This window comes from Salvelinus fontinalis, unplaced genomic scaffold (assembly GCF_029448725.1).
Source record: "Salvelinus fontinalis isolate EN_2023a unplaced genomic scaffold, ASM2944872v1 scaffold_0410, whole genome shotgun sequence".
Lineage (NCBI taxonomy): Eukaryota > Metazoa > Chordata > Actinopteri > Salmoniformes > Salmonidae > Salvelinus > Salvelinus fontinalis.
The window spans coordinates 147,570-172,206 of NW_026600619.1; the positions used below are offsets into that span (position 1 = coordinate 147,570).

Genomic DNA, 24,637 nt, shown 5'->3' on the forward strand with positions numbered 1-24,637 from the left:
ACCAGCCTGTCACCTGAATATAACACTCTGTTGTTAAAGTACCAGCCTGTCACCTGAATATAACACTCTGTTGTTGTTAAAGTACCAGCCTGTCACCTGAATATAACACTCTGTTGTTAAAGTACCAGCCTGTCACCTGAATATAACACTCTGTTGTTGTTAAAGTACCAGCCTGTCACCTGAATATAACACTCTGTTGTTGTTAAAGTACCAGCCTGTCACCTGAATATAACACTCTGTTGTTAAAGTACCAGCCTGTCACCTGAATATAACACTCTGTTGTTGTTAAAGTACCAGCCTGTCACCTGAATATAACACTCTGTTGTTGTTAAAGTACCAGCCTGTCACCTGAATATAACACTCTGTTGTTAAAGTACCAGCCTGTCACCTGAATATAACACTCTGTTGTTGTTAAAGTACCAGCCTGTCACCTGAATATAACACTCTGTTGTTGTAAAGTACCAGCCTGTCACCTGAATATAACACTCTGTTGTTAAAGTACCAGCCTGTCACCTGAATATAACACTCTGTTGTTAAAGTACCAGCCTGTCACCTGAATATAACACTCTGTTGTTGTTAAAGTACCAGCCTGTCACCTGAATATAACACTCTGTTGTTGATAAAGTACCAGCCTGTCACCTGAATATAACACTCTGTTGTTAAAGTACCAGCCTGTCACCTGAATATAACACTCTGTTGTTAAAGTACCAGCCTGTCACCTGAATATAACACTCTGTTGTTGTTAAAGTACCAGCCTGTCACCTGAATATAACACTCTGTTGTTAAAGTACCAGCCTGTCACCTGAATATAACACTCTGTTGTTGTTAAAGTACCAGCCTGTCACCTGAATATAACACTCTGTTGTTGTTAAAGTACCAGCCTGTCACCTGAATATAACACTCTGTTGTTGTAAAGTACCAGCCTGTCACCTGAATATAACACTCTGTTGTTAAAGTACCAGCCTGTCACCTGAATATAACACTGTTGTTGTTAAAGTACCAGCCTGTCACCTGAATATAACACTCTGTTGTTGTTAAAGTACCAGCCTGTCACCTGAATATAACACTCTGTTGTTAAAGTACCAGCCTGTCACCTGAATATAACACTCTGTTGTTGTTAAAGTACCAGCCTGTCACCTGAATATAACACTCTGTTGTTAAAGTACCAGCCTGTCACCTGAATATAACACTCTGTTGTTAAAGTACCAGCCTGTCACCTGAATATAACACTCTGTTGTTGTTAAAGTACCAGCCTGTCACCTGAATATAACACTCTGTTGTTGTTAAAGTACCAGCCTGTCACCTGAATATAACACTCTGTTGTTGTTAAAGTACCAGCCTGTCACCTGAATATAACACTCTGTTGTTGTAAAGTACCAGCCTGTCACCTGAATATAACACTCTGTTGTTAAAGTACCAGCCTGTCACCTGAATATAACACTCGTTGTTGTTAAAGTACCAGCCTGTCACCTGAATATAACACTCTGTTGTTGTTAAAGTACCAGCCTGTCACCTGAATATAACACTCTGTTGTTAAAGTACCAGCCTGTCACCTGAATATAACACTCTGTTGTTGTTAAAGTACCAGCCTGTCACCTGAATATAACACTCTGTTGTTAAAGTACCAGCCTGTCACCTGAATATAACACTCTGTTGTTAAAGTACCAGCCTGTCACCTGAATATAACACTCTGTTGTTAAAGTACCAGCCTGTCACCTGAATATAACACTCTGTTGTTGTTAAAGTACCAGCCTGTCACCTGAATATAACACTCTGTTGTTAAAGTACCAGCCTGTCACCTGAATATAACACTCTGTTGTTGTTAAAGTACCAGCCTGTCACCTGAATATAACACTCTGTTGTTAAAGTACCAGCCTGTCACCTGAATATAACACTCTGTTGTTGTTAAAGTACCAGCCTGTCACCTGAATATAACACTCTGTTGTTAAAGTACCAGCCTGTCACCTGAATATAACACTCTGTTGTTGTTAAAGTACCAGCCTGTCACCTGAATATAACACTCTGTTGTTAAAGTACCAGCCTGTCACCTGAATATAACACTCTGTTGTTGTTAAAGTACCAGCCTGTCACCTGAATATAACACTCTGTTGTTGTTAAAGTACCAGCCTGTCACCTGAATATAACACTCTGTTGTTAAAGTACCAGCCTGTCACCTGAATATAACACTCTGTTGTTGTTAAAGTACCAGCCTGTCACCTGAATATAACACTCTGTTGTTGTTAAAGTACCAGCCTGTCACCTGAATATAACACTCTGTTGTTAAAGTACCAGCCTGTCACCTGAATATAACACTCTGTTGTTGTTAAAGTACCAGCCTGTCACCTGAATATAACACTCTGTTGTTGATAAAGTACCAGCCTGTCACCTGAATATAACACTCTGTTGTTAAAGTACCAGCCTGTCACCTGAATATAACACTCTGTTGTTAAAGTACCAGCCTGTCACCTGAATATAACACTCTGTTGTTGTTAAAGTACCAGCCTGTCACCTGAATATAACACTCTGTTGTTGATAAAGTACCAGCCTGTCACCTGAATATAACACTCTGTTGTTAAAGTACCAGCCTGTCACCTGAATATAACACTCTGTTGTTAAAGTACCAGCCTGTCACCTGAATATAACACTCTGTTGTTGTTAAAGTACCAGCCTGTCACCTGAATATAACACTCTGTTGTTAAAGTACCAGCCTGTCACCTGAATATAACACTCTGTTGTTGTTAAAGTACCAGCCTGTCACCTGAATATAACACTCTGTTGTTGTTAAAGTACCAGCCTGTCACCTGAATATAACACTCTGTTGTTGTAAAGTACCAGCCTGTCACCTGAATATAACACTCTGTTGTTAAAGTACCAGCCTGTCACCTGAATATAACACTCGTTGTTGTTAAAGTACCAGCCTGTCACCTGAATATAACACTCTGTTGTTGTTAAAGTACCAGCCTGTCACCTGAATATAACACTCTGTTGTTAAAGTACCAGCCTGTCACCTGAATATAACACTCTGTTGTTGTTAAAGTACCAGCCTGTCACCTGAATATAACACTCTGTTGTTAAAGTACCAGCCTGTCACCTGAATATAACACTCTGTTGTTAAAGTACCAGCCTGTCACCTGAATATAACACTCTGTTGTTGTTAAAGTACCAGCCTGTCACCTGAATATAACACTCTGTTGTTAAAGTACCAGCCTGTCACCTGAATATAACACTCTGTTGTTAAAGTACCAGCCTGTCACCTGAATATAACACTCTGTTGTTAAAGTACCAGCCTGTCACCTGAATATAACACTCTGTTGTTGTTAAAGTACCAGCCTGTCACCTGAATATAACACTCTGTTGTTGTTAAAGTACCAGCCTGTCACCTGAATATAACACTCTGTTGTTAAAGTACCAGCCTGTCACCTGAATATAACACTCTGTTGTTGTTAAAGTACCAGCCTGTCACCTGAATATAACACTCTGTTGTTAAAGTACCAGCCTGTCACCTGAATATAACACTCTGTTGTTGATAAAGTACCAGCCTGTCACCTGAATATAACACTCTGTTGTTGTTAAAGTACCAGCCTGTCACCTGAATATAACACTCTGTTGTTGTTAAAGTACCAGCCTGTCACCTGAATATAACACTCTGTTGTTGTTAAAGTACCAGCCTGTCACCTGAATATAACACTCTGTTGTTGTTAAAGTACCAGCCTGTCACCTGAATATAACACTCTGTTGTTAAAGTACCAGCCTGTCACCTGAATATAACACTCTGTTGTTAAAGTACCAGCCTGTCACCTGAATATAACACTCTGTTGTTGATAAAGTACCAGCCTGTCACCTGAATATAACACTCTGTTGTTAAAGTACCAGCCTGTCACCTGAATATAACACTCTGTTGTTGTTAAAGTACCAGCCTGTCACCTGAATATAACACTCTGTTGTTGTTAAAGTACCAGCCTGTCACCTGAATATAACACTCTGTTGTTGTTAAAGTACCAGCCTGTCACCTGAATATAACACTCTGTTGTTGTTAAAGTACCAGCCTGTCACCTGAATATAACACTCTGTTGTTAAAGTACCAGCCTGTCACCTGAATATAACACTCTGTTGATAAAGTACCAGCCTGTCACCTGAATATAACACTCTGTTGATAAAGTACCAGCCTGTCACCTGAATATAACACTCTGTTGTTAAAGTACCAGCCTGTCACCTGAATATAACACTCTGTTGTTAAAGTACCAGCCTGTCACCTGAATATAACACTCTGTTGTTGTTAAAGTACCAGCCTGTCACCTGAATATAACACTCTGTTGTTAAAGTACCAGCCTGTCACCTGAATATAACACTCTGTTGTTGTTAAAGTACCAGCCTGTCACCTGAATATAACACTCTGTTGTTAAAGTACCAGCCTGTCACCTGAATATAACACTCTGTTGTTGTTAAAGTACCAGCCTGTCACCTGAATATAACACTCTGTTGTTAAAGTACCAGCCTGTCACCTGAATATAACACTCTGTTGTTGTTAAAGTACCAGCCTGTCACCTGAATATAACACTCTGTTGTTAAAGTACCAGCCTGTCACCTGAATATAACACTCTGTTGTTGTTAAAGTACCAGCCTGTCACCTGAATATAACACTCTGTTGTTGTTAAAGTACCAGCCTGTCACCTGAATATAACACTCTGTTGTTAAAGTACCAGCCTGTCACCTGAATATAACACTCTGTTGTTGTTAAAGTACCAGCCTGTCACCTGAATATAACACTCTGTTGTTGTTAAAGTACCAGCCTGTCACCTGAATATAACACTCTGTTGTTAAAGTACCAGCCTGTCACCTGAATATAACACTCTGTTGTTGTTAAAGTACCAGCCTGTCACCTGAATATAACACTCTGTTGTTGATAAAGTACCAGCCTGTCACCTGAATATAACACTCTGTTGTTAAAGTACCAGCCTGTCACCTGAATATAACACTCTGTTGTTAAAGTACCAGCCTGTCACCTGAATATAACACTCTGTTGTTGTTAAAGTACCAGCCTGTCACCTGAATATAACACTCTGTTGTTGATAAAGTACCAGCCTGTCACCTGAATATAACACTCTGTTGTTAAAGTACCAGCCTGTCACCTGAATATAACACTCTGTTGTTAAAGTACCAGCCTGTCACCTGAATATAACACTCTGTTGTTGTTAAAGTACCAGCCTGTCACCTGAATATAACACTCTGTTGTTAAAGTACCAGCCTGTCACCTGAATATAACACTCTGTTGTTGTTAAAGTACCAGCCTGTCACCTGAATATAACACTCTGTTGTTGTTAAAGTACCAGCCTGTCACCTGAATATAACACTCTGTTGTTGATAAAGTACCAGCCTGTCACCTGAATATAACACTCTGTTGTTAAAGTACCAGCCTGTCACCTGAATATAACACTCGTTGTTGTTAAAGTACCAGCCTGTCACCTGAATATAACACTCTGTTGTTGTTAAAGTACCAGCCTGTCACCTGAATATAACACTCTGTTGTTAAAGTACCAGCCTGTCACCTGAATATAACACTCTGTTGTTGTTAAAGTACCAGCCTGTCACCTGAATATAACACTCTGTTGTTAAAGTACCAGCCTGTCACCTGAATATAACACTCTGTTGTTAAAGTACCAGCCTGTCACCTGAATATAACACTCTGTTGTTGTTAAAGTACCAGCCTGTCACCTGAATATAACACTCTGTTGATAAAGTACCAGCCTGTCACCTGAATATAACACTCTGTTGTTAAAGTACCAGCCTGTCACCTGAATATAACACTCTGTTGTTAAAGTACCAGCCTGTCACCTGAATATAACACTCTGTTGTTGTTAAAGTACCAGCCTGTCACCTGAATATAACACTCTGTTGATAAAGTACCAGCCTGTCACCTGAATATAACACTCTGTTGATAAAGTACCAGCCTGTCACCTGAATATAACACTCTGTTGATAAAGTACCAGCCTGTCACCTGAATATAACACTCTGTTGTTAAAGTACCAGCCTGTCACCTGAATATAACACTCTGTTGTTGTTAAAGTACCAGCCTGTCACCTGAATATAACACTCTGTTGTTAAAGTACCAGCCTGTCACCTGAATATAACACTCTGTTGTTAAAGTACCAGCCTGTCACCTGAATATAACACTCTGTTGTTGTTAAAGTACCAGCCTGTCACCTGAATATAACACTCTGTTGTTAAAGTACCAGCCTGTCACCTGAATATAACACTCTGTTGTTAAAGTACCAGCCTGTCACCTGAATATAACACTCTGTTGATAAAGTACCAGCCTGTCACCTGAATATAACACTCTGTTGTTGTTAAAGTACCAGCCTGTCACCTGAATATAACACTCTGTTGTTGTTAAAGTACCAGCCTGTCACCTGAATATAACACTCTGTTGTTGTTAAAGTACCAGCCTGTCACCTGAATATAACACTCTGTTGTTGTTAAAGTACCAGCCTGTCACCTGAATATAACACTCTGTTGTTGTTAAAGTACCAGCCTGTCACCTGAATATAACACTCTGTTGTTGTTAAAGTACCAGCCTGTCACCTGAATATAACACTCTGTTGTTAAAGTACCAGCCTGTCACCTGAATATAACACTCTGTTGTTGTTAAAGTACCAGCCTGTCACCTGAATATAACACTCTGTTGTTAAAGTACCAGCCTGTCACCTGAATATAACACTCTGTTGTTGATAAAGTACCAGCCTGTCACCTGAATATAACACTCTGTTGTTGTTAAAGTACCAGCCTGTCACCTGAATATAACACTCTGTTGTTGTTAAAGTACCAGCCTGTCACCTGAATATAACACTCTGTTGTTAAAGTACCAGCCTGTCACCTGAATATAACACTCTGTTGTTGTTAAAGTACCAGCCTGTCACCTGAATATAACACTCTGTTGTTAAAGTACCAGCCTGTCACCTGAATATAACACTCTGTTGTTAAAGTACCAGCCTGTCACCTGAATATAACACTCTGTTGTTGATAAAGTACCAGCCTGTCACCTGAATATAACACTCTGTTGATAAAGTACCAGCCTGTCACCTGAATATAACACTCTGTTGTTGTTAAAGTACCAGCCTGTCACCTGAATATAACACTCTGTTGTTGTTAAAGTACCAGCCTGTCACCTGAATATAACACTCTGTTGTTGTTAAAGTACCAGCCTGTCACCTGAATATAACACTCTGTTGTTGTTAAAGTACCAGCCTGTCACCTGAATATAACACTCTGTTGTTAAAGTACCAGCCTGTCACCTGAATATAACACTCTGTTGATAAAGTACCAGCCTGTCACCTGAATATAACACTCTGTTGATAAAGTACCAGCCTGTCACCTGAATATAACACTCTGTTGATAAAGTACCAGCCTGTCACCTGAATATAACACTCTGTTGTTAAAGTACCAGCCTGTCACCTGAATATAACACTCTGTTGTTAAAGTACCAGCCTGTCACCTGAATATAACACTCTGTTGTTAAAGTACCAGCCTGTCACCTGAATATAACACTCTGTTGTTGTTAAAGTACCAGCCTGTCACCTGAATATAACACTCTGTTGTTGTTAAAGTACCAGCCTGTCACCTGAATATAACACTCTGTTGTTAAAGTACCAGCCTGTCACCTGAATATAACACTCTGTTGTTGTTAAAGTACCAGCCTGTCACCTGAATATAACACTCTGTTGTTGTTAAAGTACCAGCCTGTCACCTGAATATAACACTCTGTTGATAAAGTACCAGCCTGTCACCTGAATATAACACTCTGTTGTTGTTAAAGTACCAGCCTGTCACCTGAATATAACACTCTGTTGATAAAGTACCAGCCTGTCACCTGAATATAACACTCTGTTGTTAAAGTACCAGCCTGTCACCTGAATATAACACTCTGTTGTTGTTAAAGTACCAGCCTGTCACCTGAATATAACACTCTGTTGATAAAGTACCAGCCTGTCACCTGAATATAACACTCTGTTGTTAAAGTACCAGCCTGTCACCTGAATATAACACTCTGTTGTTGATAAAGTACCAGCCTGTCACCTGAATATAACACTCTGTTGTTGTTAAAGTACCAGCCTGTCACCTGAATATAACACTCTGTTGTTGTTAAAGTACCAGCCTGTCACCTGAATATAACACTCTGTTGTTGTTAAAGTACCAGCCTGTCACCTGAATATAACACTCTGTTGATAAAGTACCAGCCTGTCACCTGAATATAACACTCTGTTGTTGTTAAAGTACCAGCCTGTCACCTGAATATAACACTCTGTTGTTGTTAAAGTACCAGCCTGTCACCTGAATATAACACTCTGTTGATAAAGTACCAGCCTGTCACCTGAATATAACACTCTGTTGTTAAAGTACCAGCCTGTCACCTGAATATAACACTCTGTTGTTGTTAAAGTACCAGCCTGTCACCTGAATATAACACTCTGTTGTTGTTAAAGTACCAGCCTGTCACCTGAATATAACACTCTGTTGTTGTTAAAGTACCAGCCTGTCACCTGAATATAACACTCTGTTGATAAAGTACCAGCCTGTCACCTGAATATAACACTCTGTTGATAAAGTACCAGCCTGTCACCTGAATATAACACTCTGTTGTTGTTAAAGTACCAGCCTGTCACCTGAATATAACACTCTGTTGTTGTTAAAGTACCAGCCTGTCACCTGAATATAACACTCTGTTGTTAAAGTACCAGCCTGTCACCTGAATATAACACTCTGTTGATAAAGTACCAGCCTGTCACCTGAATATAACACTCTGTTGTTGTTAAAGTACCAGCCTGTCACCTGAATATAACACTCTGTTGTTGTTAAAGTACCAGCCTGTCACCTGAATATAACACTCTGTTGTTAAAGTACCAGCCTGTCACCTGAATATAACACTCTGTTGTTGATAAAGTACCAGCCTGTCACCTGAATATAACACTCTGTTGTTAAAGTACCAGCCTGTCACCTGAATATAACACTCTGTTGTTGTTAAAGTACCAGCCTGTCACCTGAATATAACACTCTGTTGATAAAGTACCAGCCTGTCACCTGAATATAACACTCTGTTGATAAAGTACCAGCCTGTCACCTGAATATAACACTCTGTTGTTAAAGTACCAGCCTGTCACCTGAATATAACACTCTGTTGATAAAGTACCAGCCTGTCACCTGAATATAACACTCTGTTGATGTTAAAGTACCAGCCTGTCACCTGAATATAACACTCTGTTGATAAAGTACCAGCCTGTCACCTGAATATAACACTCTGTTGTTGTTAAAGTACCAGCCTGTCACCTGAATATAACACTCTGTTGTTGTTAAAGTACCAGCCTGTCACCTGAATATAACACTCTGTTGTTGTTAAAGTACCAGCCTGTCACCTGAATATAACACTCTGTTGATAAAGTACCAGCCTGTCACCTGAATATAACACTCTGTTGTTAAAGTACCAGCCTGTCACCTGAATATAACACTCTGTTGTTGTTAAAGTACCAGCCTGTCACCTGAATATAACACTCTGTTGTTGTTAAAGTACCAGCCTGTCACCTGAATATAACACTCTGTTGTTAAAGTATCAGCCTGTCACCTGAATATAACACTCTGTTGTTAAAGTACCAGCCTGTCACCTGAATATAACACTCTGTTGATAAAGTACCAGCCTGTCACCTGAATATAACACTCTGTTGATAAAGTACCAGCCTGTCACCTGAATATAACACTCTGTTGTTAAAGTACCAGCCTGTCACCTGAATATAACACTCTGTTGTTGTTAAAGTACCAGCCTGTCACCTGAATATAACACTCTGTTGTTAAAGTACCAGCCTGTCACCTGAATATAACACTCTGTTGTTAAAGTACCAGCCTGTCACCTGAATATAACACTCTGTTGATAAAGTACCAGCCTGTCACCTGAATATAACACTCTGTTGATGTTAAAGTACCAGCCTGTCACCTGAATATAACACTCTGTTGTTAAAGTACCAGCCTGTCACCTGAATATAACACTCTGTTGTTGTTAAAGTACCAGCCTGTCACCTGAATATAACACTCTGTTGTTGTTAAAGTACCAGCCTGTCACCTGAATATAACACTCTGTTGTTGTTAAAGTACCAGCCTGTCACCTGAATATAACACTCTGTTGATAAAGTACCAGCCTGTCACCTGAATATAACACTCTGTTGTTAAAGTACCAGCCTGTCACCTGAATATAACACTCTGTTGTTAAAGTACCAGCCTGTCACCTGAATATAACACTCTGTTGTTAAAGTACCAGCCTGTCACCTGAATATAACACTCTGTTGTTAAAGTACCAGCCTGTCACCTGAATATAACACTCTGTTGTTAAAGTACCAGCCTGTCACCTGAATATAACACTCTGTTGATAAAGTACCAGCCTGTCACCTGAATATAACACTCTGTTGATAAAGTACCAGCCTGTCACCTGAATATAACACTCTGTTGTTAAAGTACCAGCCTGTCACCTGAATATAACACTCTGTTGTTGTTAAAGTACCAGCCTGTCACCTGAATATAACACTCTGTTGTTAAAGTACCAGCCTGTCACCTGAATATAACACTCTGTTGTTAAAGTACCAGCCTGTCACCTGAATATAACACTCTGTTGTTAAAGTACCAGCCTGTCACCTGAATATAACACTCTGTTGTTGTTAAAGTACCAGCCTGTCACCTGAATATAACACTCTGTTGTTAAAGTACCAGCCTGTCACCTGAATATAACACTCTGTTGTTGTTAAAGTAGAAGCCTGTCACCTGAATATAACACTCTGTTGTTAAAGTACCAGCCTGTCACCTGAATATAACACTCTGTTGTTGATAAAGTACCAGCCTGTCACCTGAATATAACACTCTGTTGTTGTTAAAGTACCAGCCTGTCACCTGAATATAACACTCTGTTGATAAAGTACCAGCCTGTCACCTGAATATAACACTCTGTTGATAAAGTACCAGCCTGTCACCTGAATATAACACTCTGTTGATAAAGTACCAGCCTGTCACCTGAATATAACACTCTGTTGATAAAGTACCAGCCTGTCACCTGAATATAACACTCTGTTGTTGTTAAAGTACCAGCCTGTCACCTGAATATAACACTCTGTTGTTGTTAAAGTACCAGCCTGTCACCTGAATATAACACTCTGTTGTTGTTAAAGTACCAGCCTGTCACCTGAATATAACACTCTGTTGATAAAGTACCAGCCTGTCACCTGAATATAACACTCTGTTGTTGTTAAAGTACCAGCCTGTCACCTGAATATAACACTCTGTTGTTGTTAAAGTACCAGCCTGTCACCTGAATATAACACTCTGTTGTTGTTAAAGTACCAGCCTGTCACCTGAATATAACACTCTGTTGTTGTTAAAGTACCAGCCTGTCACCTGAATATAACACTCTGTTGTTAAAGTACCAGCCTGTCACCTGAATATAACACTCTGTTGTTGTTAAAGTACCAGCCTGTCACCTGAATATAACACTCTGTTGTTGTTAAAGTACCAGCCTGTCACCTGAATATAACACTCTGTTGATAAAGTACCAGCCTGTCACCTGAATATAACACTCTGTTGTTGTTAAAGTACCAGCCTGTCACCTGAATATAACACTCTGTTGATAAAGTACCAGCCTGTCACCTGAATATAACACTCTGTTGATAAAGTACCAGCCTGTCACCTGAATATAACACTCTGTTGTTGTTAAAGTACCAGCCTGTCACCTGAATATAACACTCTGTTGATAAAGTACCAGCCTGTCACCTGAATATAACACTCTGTTGTTAAAGTACCAGCCTGTCACCTGAATATAACACTCTGTTGTTGTTAAAGTACCAGCCTGTCACCTGAATATAACACTCTGTTGTTGTTAAAGTACCAGCCTGTCACCTGAATATAACACTCTGTTGATAAAGTACCAGCCTGTCACCTGAATATAACACTCTGTTGATAAAGTACCAGCCTGTCACCTGAATATAACACTCTGTTGTTGTTAAAGTACCAGCCTGTCACCTGAATATAACACTCTGTTGTTGTTAAAGTACCAGCCTGTCACCTGAATATAACACTCTGTTGTTAAAGTACCAGCCTGTCACCTGAATATAACACTCTGTTGTTGATAAAGTACCAGCCTGTCACCTGAATATAACACTCTGTTGATAAAGTACCAGCCTGTCACCTGAATATAACACTCTGTTGATAAAGTACCAGCCTGTCACCTGAATATAACACTCTGTTGTTAAAGTACCAGCCTGTCACCTGACTATAACACTCTGTTGATAAAGTACCAGCCTGTCACCTGAATATAACACTCTGTTGATAAAGTACCAGCCTGTCACCTGAATATAACACTCTGTTGATAAAGTACCAGCCTGTCACCTGAATATAACACTCTGTTGATAAAGTACCAGCCTGTCACCTGAATATAACACTCTGTTGATAAAGTACCAGCCTGTCACCTGAATATGACACTCTGTTGTTGTTAAAGTACCAGCCTGTCACCTGAATAAAACACTCTGTTGATGTTAAAGTACCAGCCTGTCACCTGAATATAACACTCTGTTGATAAAGTACCAGCCTGTCACCTGAATATAACACTCTGTTGTTGTTAAAGTACCAGCCTGTCACCTGAATATAACACTCTGTTGTTAAAGTACCAGCCTGTCACCTGAATATAACACTCTGTTGTTGTTAAAGTACCAGCCTGTCACCTGAATATAACACTCTGTTGTTGTTAAAGTACCAGCCTGTCACCTGAATATAACACTCTGTTGTTGTTAAAGTACCAGCCTGTCACCTGAATATAACACTCTGTTGATAAAGTACCAGCCTGTCACCTGAATATAACACTCTGTTGATAAAGTACCAGCCTGTCACCTGAATATAACACTCTGTTGTTGATAAAGTACCAGCCTGTCACCTGACTATAACACTCTGTTGTTGTTAAAGTACCAGCCTGTCACCTGAATATAACACTCTTTTGTTAAAGTACCAGCCTGTCACCTGAATATAACACTCTGTTGTTAAAGTACCAGCCTGTCACCTGAATATAACACTCTGTTGATAAAGTACCAGCCTGTCACCTGAATATAACACTCTGTTGTTGATAAAGTACCAGCCTGTCACCTGAATATAACACTCTGTTGATAAAGTACCAGCCTGTCACCTGAATATAACACTCTGTTGATAAAGTACCAGCCTGTCACCTGAATATAACACTCTGTTGATGTTAAAGTACCAGCCTGTCACCTGAATATAACACTCTGTTGTTGTTAAAGTACCAGCCTGTCACCTGAATATAACACTCTGTTGATAAAGTACCAGCCTGTCACCTGAATATAACACTCTGTTGTTAAAGTACCAGCCTGTCACCTGAATATAACACTCTGTTGTTAAAGTACCAGCCTGTCACCTGAATATAACACTCTGTTGTTAAAGTACCAGCCTGTCACCTGAATATAACACTCTGTTGTTGTTAAAGTACCAGCCTGTCACCTGAATATAACACTCTGTTGTTAAAGTACCAGCCTGTCACCTGAATATAACACTCTGTTGTTGTTAAAGTACCAGCCTGTCACCTGAATATAACACTCTGTTGTTGTTAAAGTACCAGCCTGTCACCTGAATATAACACTCTGTTGATAAAGTACCAGCCTGTCACCTGAATATAACACTCTGTTGTTGTTAAAGTACCAGCCTGTCACCTGAATATAACACTCTGTTGTTAAAGTACCAGCCTGTCACCTGAATATAACACTCTGTTGTTGTTAAAGTACCAGCCTGTCACCTGAATATAACACTCTGTTGTTAAAGTACCAGCCTGTCACCTGAATATAACACTCTGTTGTTGTTAAAGTACCAGCCTGTCACCTGAATATAACACTCTGTTGTTGTTAAAGTACCAGCCTGTCACCTGAATATAACACTCTGTTGTTAAAGTACCAGCCTGTCACCTGAATATAACACTCTGTTGATAAAGTACCAGCCTGTCACCTGAATATAACACTCTGTTGTTGTTAAAGTACCAGCCTGTCACCTGAATATAACACTCTGTTGATAAAGTACCAGCCTGTCACCTGAATATAACACTCTGTTGTTGATAAAGTACCAGCCTGTCACCTGAATATAACACTCTGTTGATAAAGTACCAGCCTGTCACCTGAATATAACACTCTGTTGTTAAAGTACCAGCCTGTCACCTGAATATAACACTCTGTTGATAAAGTACCAGCCTGTCACCTGAATATAACACTCTGTTGTTAAAGTACCAGCCTGTCACCTGAATATAACACTCTGTTGATAAAGTACCAGCCTGTCACCTGAATATAACACTCTGTTGTTGTTAAAGTACCAGCCTGTCACCTGAATATAACACTCTGTTGTTAAAGTACCAGCCTGTCACCTGAATATAACACTCTGTTGTTGTTAAAGTACCAGCCTGTCACCTGAATATAACACTCTGTTGTTGTTAAAGTACCAGCCTGTCACCTGAATATAACACTCTGTTGATAAAGTACCAGCCTGTCACCTGAATATAACACTCTGTTGTTGTTAAAGTACCAGCCTGTCACCTGAATATAACACTCTGTTGATAAAGTACCAGCCTGTCACCTGAATATAACACTCTGTTGTTAAAGTACCAGCCTGTCACCTGAATATAACACTCTGTTGTTGTTAAAGTACCAGCCTGTCACCTGAATATAACACTCTGTTGTTGTTAAAGTACCAGCCTGTCACCTGAATATAACACTCTGTTGTTGTTAAAGTACCAGCCTGTCACCTGAATATAACACTCTGTTGTTAAAGTACCAGCCTGTCACCTGAATATAACACTCTGTTGTTAAAGTACCAGCCTGTCACCTGAATATAACACTCTGTTGTTGTTAAAGTACCAGCCTGTCACCTGAATATAACACTCTGTTGTTGTTAAAGTACCAGCCTGTCACCTGAATATAACACTCTGTTGTTAAAGTACCAGCCTGTCACCTGAATATAACACTCTGTTGTTGTTAAAGTACCAGCCTGTCACCTGAATATAACACTCTGTTGTTGTTAAAGTACCAGCCTGTCACCTGACTATAACACTCTGTTGATAAAGTACCAGCCTGTCACCTGAATATAACACTCTGTTGTTGTTAAAGTACCAGCCTGTCACCTGAATATAACACTCTGTTGATAAAGTACCAGCCTGTCACCTGAATATAACACTCTGTTGATAAAGTACCAGCCTGTCACCTGAATATAACACTCTGTTGTTGTTAAAGTACCAGCCTGTCACCTGAATATAACACTCTGTTGATAAAGTACCAGCCTGTCACCTGAATATAACACTCTGTTGTTAAAGTACCAGCCTGTCACCTGAATATAACACTCTGTTGTTGTTAAAGTACCAGCCTGTCACCTGAATATAACACTCTGTTGTTAAAGTACCAGCCTGTCACCTGAATATAACACTCTGTTGTTAAAGTACCAGCCTGTCACCTGAATATAACACTCTGTTGTTGATAAAGTACCAGCCTGTCACCTGAATATAACACTCTGTTGTTAAAGTACCAGCCTGTCACCTGAATATAACACTCTGTTGTTGTTAAAGTACCAGCCTGTCACCTGAATATAACACTCTGTTGTTGATAAAGTACCAGCCTGTCACCTGAATATAACACTCTGTTGATAAAGTACCAGCCTGTCACCTGAATATAACACTCTGTTGTTGATAAAGTACCAGCCTGTCACCTGAATATAACACTCTGTTGATAAAGTACCAGCCTGTCACCTGAATATAACACTCTGTTGATAAAGTACCAGCCTGTCACCTGAATATAACACTCTGTTGTTAAAGTACCAGCCTGTCACCTGACTATAACACTCTGTTGATAAAGTACCAGCCTGTCACCTGAATATAACACTCTGTTGATGTTAAAGTACCAGCCTGTCACCTGAATATAACACTCTGTTGATAAAGTACCAGCCTGTCACCTGAATATAACACTCTGTTGTTGTTAAAGTACCAGCCTGTCACCTGAATATAACACTCTGTTGTTGTTAAAGTACCAGCCTGTCACCTGAATATAACACTCTGTTGTTAAAGTACCAGCCTGTCACCTGAATATAACACTCTGTTGTTGTTAAAGTACCAGCCTGTCACCTGAATATAACACTCTGTTGATGTTAAAGTACCAGCCTGTCACCTGAATATAACACTCTGTTGTTGTTAAAGTACCAGCCTGTCACCTGAATATAACACTCTGTTGTTGTTAAAGTACCAGCCTGTCACCTGAATATAACACTCTGTTGATGTTAAAGTACCAGCCTGTCACCTGAATATAACACTCTGTTGATAAAGTACCAGCCTGTCACCTGAATATAACAATCTGTTGTTGTTAAAGTACCAGCCTGTCACCTGAATATAACACTCTGTTGTTAAAGTACCAGCCTGTCACCTGAATATAACACTCTGTTGTTGTTAAAGTACCAGCCTGTCACCTGAATATAACACTCTGTTGTTGTTAAAGTACCAGCCTGTCACCTGAATATAACACTCTGTTGTTGTTAAAGTACCAGCCTGTCACCTGAATATAACACTCTGTTGATAAAGTACCAGCCTGTCACCTGAATATAACACTCTGTTGTTGATAAAGTACCAGCCTGTCACCTGACTATAACACTCTGTTATTGTTAAAGTACCAGCCTGTCACCTGAATATAACACTCTTTTGTTAAAGTATCAGCCTGTCACCTGAATATAACACTCTGTTGTTAAAGTACCAGCCTGTCACCTGAATATAACACTCTGTTGATAAAGTACCAGCCTGTCACCTGAATATAACACTCTGTTGTTGATAAAGTACCAGCCTGTCACCTGAATATAACACTCTGTTGATGTTAAAGTACCAGCCTGTCACCTGAATATAACACTCTGTTGATAAAGTACCAGCCTGTCACCTGAATATAACAATCTGTTGTTGTTAAAGTACCAGCCTGTCACCTGAATATAACACTCTGTTGTTAAAGTACCAGCCTGTCACCTGAATATAACACTCTGTTGTTGTTAAAGTACCAGCCTGTCACCTGATTATAACACTCTGTTGTTGTTAAAGTACCAGCCTGTCACCTGAATATAACACTCTGTTGTTGTTAAAGTACCAGCCTGTCACCTGAATATAACACTCTGTTGATAAAGTACCAGCCTGTCACCTGAATATAACACTCTGTTGTTGATAAAGTACCAGCCTGTCACCTGACTATAACACTCTGTTATTGTTAAAGTACCAGCCTGTCACCTGAATATAACACTCTTTTGTTAAAGTATCAGCCTGTCACCTGAATATAACACTCTGTTGTTAAAGTACCAGCCTGTCACCTGAATATAACACTCTGTTGTTAAAGTACCAGCCTGTCACCTGAATATAACACTCTGTTGTTAAAGTACCAGCCTGTCACCTGAATATAACACTCTGTTGTTAAAGTACCAGCCTGTCACCTGAATATAACACTCTGTTGTTGATAAAGTACCAGCCTGTCACCTGAATATAACACTCTGTTGTTGTTAAAGTACCAGCCTGTCACCTGAATATAACACTCTGTTGTTGTTAAAGTACCAGCCTGTCACCTGAATATAACACTCTGTTGTTGTTAAAGTACCAGCCTGTCACCTGAATATAACACTCTGTTGATAAAGTACCAGCCTGTCACCTGAATATAACACTCTGTTGTTGTTAAAGTACCAGCCTGTCACCTGAATATAACACTCTGTTGTTAAAGTACCAGCCTGTCACCTGAATATAACACTCTGTTGTTGTTAAAGTACCAGCCTGTCACCTGAATATAACACTCTGTTGTTGTTAAAGTACCAGCCTGTCACCTGAATATAACACTCTGTTGTTAAAGTACCAGCCTGTCACCTGAATATAACACTCTGTTGATAAAGTACCAGCCTGTCACCTGAATATAACACTCTGTTGTTGTTAAAGTACCAGCCTGTCACCTGAATATAACACTCTGTTGATAAAGTACCAGCCTGTCACCTGAATATAACACTCTGTTGTTAAAGTACCAGCCTGTCACCTGAATATAACACTCTGTTGTTAAAGTACCAGCCTGTCACCTGAATATAACACTCTGTTGATAAAGTACCAGCCTGTCACCTGAATATAACACTCTGTTGTTAAAGTACCAGCCTGTCACCTGAATATAACACTCTGTTGTTAAAGTACCAGCCTGTCACCTGACTATAACACTCTGTTGTTGTCAAAGTACCAGCCTGTCACCTGAATATAACACTCTGTTGTTAAAGTACCAGCCTGTCACCTGAATATAACACTCTGTTGTTGTCAAAGTACCAGCCTGTCACCTGAATATAACACTCTGTTGTTGTTAAAGTACCAGCCTGTCACCTGAATATAACACTCTGTTGTTGATAAAGTACCAGCCTGTCACCTGAATATAACACTCTGTTGTTGATAAAGTACCAGCCTGTCACCTGAATATAACACTCTGTTGATAAAGTACCAGCCTGTCACCTGAATATAACACTCTGTTGTTAAAGTACCAGCCTGTCACCTGAATATAACACTCTGTTGTTAAAGTACCAGCCTGTCACCTGAATATAACACTCTGTTGATAAAGTACCAGCCTGTCACCTGAATATAACACTCTGTTGATGTTAAAGTACCAGCCTGTCACCTGAATATAACACTCTGTTGTTAAAGTACCAGCCTGTCACCTGAATATAACACTCTGTTGATGTTAAAGTACCAGCCTGTCATCTGAATATAACACTCTGTTGTTGTTAAAGTACCAGCCTGTCACCTGAATATAACACTCTGTTGTTGTCAAAGTACCAGCCTGTCACCTGAATATAACACTCTGTTGTTGTTAAAGTACCAGCCTGTCACCTGAATATAACACTCTGTTGTTAAAGTACCAGCCTGTCACCTGAATATAACAGTCTGTTGTTGTTAAAGTACCAGCCTGTCACCTGAATATAACACTCTGTTGTTAAAGTACCAGCCTGTCACCTGAATATAACAGTCTGTTGTTGTTAAAGTACCAGCCTGTCACCTGAATATAACACTCTGTTGATAAAGTACCAGCCTGTCACCTGAATATAACACTCTGTTGTTAAAGTACCAGCCTGTCACCTGAATATAACAGTCTGTTGTTGTTAAAGTACCAGCCTGTCACCTGAATATAACACTCTGTTGATGTTAAAGTACCAGCCTGTCACCTGAATATAACACTCTGTTGTTGTTAAAGTACCAGCCTGTCACCTGAATATAACACTCTGTTGTTAAAGTACCAGCCTGTCACCTGAATATAACACTCTGTTGTTGTTAAAGTACCAGCCTGTCACCTGAATATAACACTCTGTTGTTAAAGTACCAGCCTGTCACCTGAATATAACACTCTGTTGTTGTTAAAGTACCAGCCTGTCACCTGACTATAACACTCTGTTGTTGTTAAAGTACCAGCCTGTCACCTGAATATAACACTCTGTTGTTAAAGTACCAGCCTGTCACCTGAATATAACACTCTGTTGTTGTTAAAGTACCAGCCTGTCACCTGAATATAACACTCTGTTGTTAAAGTACCAGCCTGTCACCTGAATATAACACTCTGTTGTTGTTAAAGTACCAGCCTGTCACCTGAATATAACACTCTGTTGTTGTTAAAGTACCAGCCTGTCACCTGAATATAACACTCTGTTGTTAAAGTACCAGCCTGTCACCTGAATATAACACTCTGTTGTTGTTAAAGTACCAGCCTGTCACCTGAATATAACACTCTGTTGTTAAAGTACCAGCCTGTCACCTGAATATAACACTCTGTTGTTAAAGTACCAGCCTGTCACCTGAATATAACACTCTGTTGATAAAGTACCAGCCTGTCACCTGAATATAACACTCTGTTGTTGTTAAAGTACCAGCCTGTCACCTGAATATAACACTCTGTTGATAAAGTACCAGCCTGTCACCTGAATATAACACTCTGTTGTTGTTAAAGTACCACCCTGTCACCTGAATATAACACTCTGTTGTTAAAGTACCAGCCTGTCACCTGAATATAACACTCTGTTGTTGTTAAAGTACCAGCCTGTCACCTGAATATAACACTCTGTTGTTGTTAAAGTACCAGCCTGTCACCTGAATATAACACTCTGTTGTTGATAAAGTACCAGCCTGTCACCTGAATATAACACTCTGTTGATAAAGTACCAGCCTGTCACCTGAATATAACACTCTGTTGTTGTTAAAGTACCAGCCTGTCACCTGAATATAACACTCTGTTGTTGTTAAAGTACCAGCCTGTCACCTGAATATAACACTCTGTTGTTAAAGTACCAGCCTGTCACCTGAATATAACACTCTGTTGTTAAAGTACCAGCCTGTCACCTGAATATAACACTCTGTTGTTAAAGTACCAGCCTGTCACCTGAATATAACACTCTGTTGTTAAAGTACCAGCCTGTCACCTGAATATAACACTCTGTTGTTGTTAAAGTACCAGCCTGTCACCTGAATATAACACTCTGTTGTTAAAGTACCAGCCTGTCACCTGAATATAACACTCTGTTGTTGTTAAAGTACCAGCCTGTCACCTGAATATAACACTCTGTTGTTAAAGTACCAGCCTGTCACCTGAATATAACACTCTGTTGTTAAAGTACCAGCCTGTCACCTGAATATAACACTCTGTTGTTGTTAAAGTACCAGCCTGTCACCTGAATATAACACTCTGTTGTTAAAGTACCAGCCTGTCACCTGAATATAACACTCTGTTGTTAAAGTACCAGCCTGTCACCTGAATATAACACTCTGTTGTTGTTAAAGTACCAGCCTGTCACCTGAATATAACACTCTGTTGTTAAAGTACCAGCCTGTCACCTGAATATAACACTCTGTTGTTAAAGTACCAGCCTGTCACCTGAATATAACACTCTGTTGTTAAAGTACCAGCCTGTCACCTGAATATAACACTCTGTTGTGTTAAAGTACCAGCCTGTCACCTGAATATAACACTCTGTTGTTAAAGTACCAGCCTGTCACCTGAATATAACACTCTGTTGTTAAAGTACCAGCCTGTCACCTGAATATAACACTCTGTTGTTGTTAAAGTACCAGCCTGTCACCTGAATATAACACTCTGTTGTTAAAGTACCAGCCTGTCACCTGAATATAACACTCTGTTGTTAAAGTACCAGCCTGTCACCTGAATATAACACTCTGTTGTTGTTAAAGTACCAGCCTGTCACCTGAATATAACACTCTGTTGTTGTTAAAGTACCAGCCTGTCACCTGAATATAACACTCTGTTGTTGATAAAGTACCAGCCTGTCACCTGAATATAACACTCTGTTGTTGTTAAAGTACCAGCCTGTCACCTGAATATAACACTCTGTTGTTAAAGTACCAGCCTGTCACCTGAATATAACACTCTGTTGTTGTTAAAGTACCAGCCTGTCACCTGAATATAACACTCTGTTGTTAAAGTACCAGCCTGTCACCTGAATATAACACTCTGTTGTTGTTAAAGTACCAGCCTGTCACCTGAATATAACACTCTGTTGTTAAAGTACCAGCCTGTCACCTGAATATAACACTCTGTTGTTAAAGTACCAGCCTGTCACCTGAATATAACACTCTGTTGTTAAAGTACCAGCCTGTCACCTGAATATAACACTCTGTTGTTGATAAAGTACCAGCCTGTCACCTGAATATAACACTCTGTTGTTGTTAAAGTACCAGCCTGTCACCTGAATATAACACTCTGTTGTTGTTAAAGTACCAGCCTGTCACCTGAATATAACACTCTGTTGTTAAAGTACCAGCCTGTCACCTGAATATAACACTCTGTTGTTGTTAAAGTACCAGCCTGTCACCTGAATATAACACTCTGTTGTTGATAAAGTACCAGCCTGTCACCTGAATATAACACTCTGTTGTTGTTAAAGTACCAGCCTGTCACCTGAATATAACACTCTGTTGTTAAAGTACCAGCCTGTCACCTGAATATAACACTCTGTTGTGTTAAAGTACCAGCCTGTCACCTGAATATAACACTCTGTTGTTGTTAAAGTACCAGCCTGTCACCTGAATATAACACTCTGTTGTTAAAGTACCAGCCTGTCACCTGAATATAACACTCTGTTGTTAAAGTACCAGCCTGTCACCTGAATATAACACTCTGTTGTTAAAGTACCAGCCTGTCACCTGAATATAACACTCTGTGTGTTAAAGTACCAGCCTGTCACCTGAATATAACACTCTGTTGTTGTTAAAGTACCAGCCTGTCACCTGAATATAACACTCTGTTGTTAAAGTACCAGCCTGTCACCTGAATATAACACTCTGTTGTTAAAGTACCAGCCTGTCACCTGAATATAACACTCTGTTGTTGTTAAAGTACCAGCCTGTCACCTGAATATAACACTCTGTTGTTGTTAAAGTACCAGCCTGTCACCTGAATATAACACTCTGTTGTTGTTAAAGTACCAGCCTGTCACCTGAATATAACACTCTGTTGTTGTTAAAGTACCAGCCTGTCATCTGAATATAACACTCTGTTGTTGTTAAAGTACCAGCCTGTCACCTGAATATAACACTCTGTTGTTGTTAAAGTACCAGCCTGTCACCTGAATATAACACTCTGTTGTTGTTAAAGTACCAGCCTGTCACCTGAATATAACACTCTGTTGTTAAAGTACCAGCCTGTCACCTGAATATAACACTCTGTTGTTGTTAAAGTACCAGCCTGTCACCTGAATATAACACTCTGTTGTTGTTAAAGTACCAGCCTGTCACCTGAATATAACACTCTGTTGTTAAAGTACCAGCCTGTCACCTGAGTATAACACTCTGTTGTTAAAGTACCAGCCTGTCACCTGAATATAACACTCTGTTGTTAAAGTACCAGCCTGTCACCTGAATATAACACTCTGTTGATAAAGTACCAGCCTGTCACCTGAATATCACACTCTGTTGATAAAGTACCAGCCTGCGGCTTTGAAAACCCAACAACAATAGACTAGACATCACTATTCCCGGTGTGTGTCACGCAAAAATAAATGCATTTATTCTTCTAACCAGCATCTTTCCCTGGGCGACCAGAGCGGGGTTTCTCTCAGCAGAGGGCCATTATGTACATCACCTCCGCTGGGGGCCCGACCTTTAATTGGATTTGAATTAGCTGCCTTGTGTTTGAAAATAACATGTCACACAGGGAGAGAGAGGGATGGGAGAGGATAGTGGGGAGAGAAGAATGGAGAGAGAGAGAGAGATGGGGGGAGAGGATAGTGGGGAGAGAAGAATGGAGAGAGAGAGAGATGGGGGGAGAGGATAGTGGGGAGAGAAGAATGGAGAGAGAGAGAGGGATGGGGGGAGAGAAGAATGGAGAGAGAGAGAGAGATGGGGGAGAGAGGATAGTGGGGAGAGAAGAATGGAGAGAGAGAGAGAGAGATGGGGGAGAGGATAGTGGGGAGAGAATAATGGAGAGAGAGAGAGATGGGGGGGAGAGGATAGTGGAGAGAGAAGGATGGAGAGAGAGAGAGAGATGGGGGGAGAGAAGAATGGAGAGAGAGAGAGAGATGGGGGGAGAGGATAGTAGAGAGAAGGATGGAGAGAGAGAGAGAGATGGGGGGAGAGAAGAATGGAGAGAGAGAGAGAGATGGGGGAGAGAGTATAGTGGGAAGAGAATAATGGAGAGAGAGAGAGAGAGAGATGGGGGAGAGGATAGTGGGGAGAGAAGAATGGAGAGAGAGAGAGAGATGGGGGGGAGAGGATAGTGGGGAGAGAAGGATGGAGAGAGAGAGAGAGAGAGAGAGAGATGGGGGGGAGAGGATAGTGGGGAGAGAAGAATGGAGAGAGAGAGAGAGAGAGATGGGGGGGAGAGGATAGTGGGGAGAGAAGGATGGAGAGAGAGAGAGAGAGAGAGAGAGAGATGGGGGAGAGGATAGTGGGGGAGAGAAGAATGGAGAGAGAGAGAGAGAGAGAGAGAGAGAGAGAGAGAGAGAGAGAGAGAGAGAGAGAGAGAGAGAGATAGATAGAGAGGAGAGAGAGAGAGAAGTGTGGGAGAGAGAAAGAGAGGAGAGAGAGAGAGAAGAGAGAGAGAGAGAGATGGGGGGAGAGAAGAATGGAGAGAGAGAGAGAGAGAGAGATGGGGGGATTAGCTGCTGTTGTGTGCGAGGACGCTAGTGGGGGGGGGGGGATTGAAAGAGGAGGAAGAAGCTAACTTTACCTTGAAGATGCTGCTGCTGTGTTTCTGTCTCTGTGTCCGTGTCTGGGCTTGAGGCTGACCAGGTGGGGAATCTCTATGGATAGGACTGGATGATCTGTTAGACCCCACCGACCTGTGACACAACAACAGATGAAATACAAAATCAGTCCCCAGATGTGAATTTGTTTTATTCAACTCAATGGGTTGATCGTGGTACTGTAGAAGACTACTGGCTAGCCCGTTCCATACAGTCTACAGTGGCTTGCAAAAGTAAACTTGCTCAGTTTACGTCTCAGTTGTTGAATCTTGTTCATACAAATATTTACACAAATATTTATAAATAAATGCAGTTGACAGTGACGTTGCTGAGTTCATATACCAACAGGTAAGGCATTAGA

General features: G+C 40.4%; 1 protein-coding gene across 1 annotated transcript in view; it reads right to left on the reverse strand.

Annotated features, from left to right (window-relative positions):
• LOC129845947 (uncharacterized) overlaps window positions 1-24,372 on the reverse strand; it is a gene marked incomplete at its 5' end in the record, with an annotated part of 70,015 nt that extends 45,643 nt beyond the window's left edge. The window contains one exon of the mRNA XM_055913928.1: window positions 24,261-24,372. Coding sequence (XP_055769903.1) covers window positions 24,261-24,372 — 112 coding nt within the window. The remainder of the gene's footprint in view (window positions 1-24,260) is intronic.
• Between the last annotated feature and the right edge of the window lie 265 nt (window positions 24,373-24,637).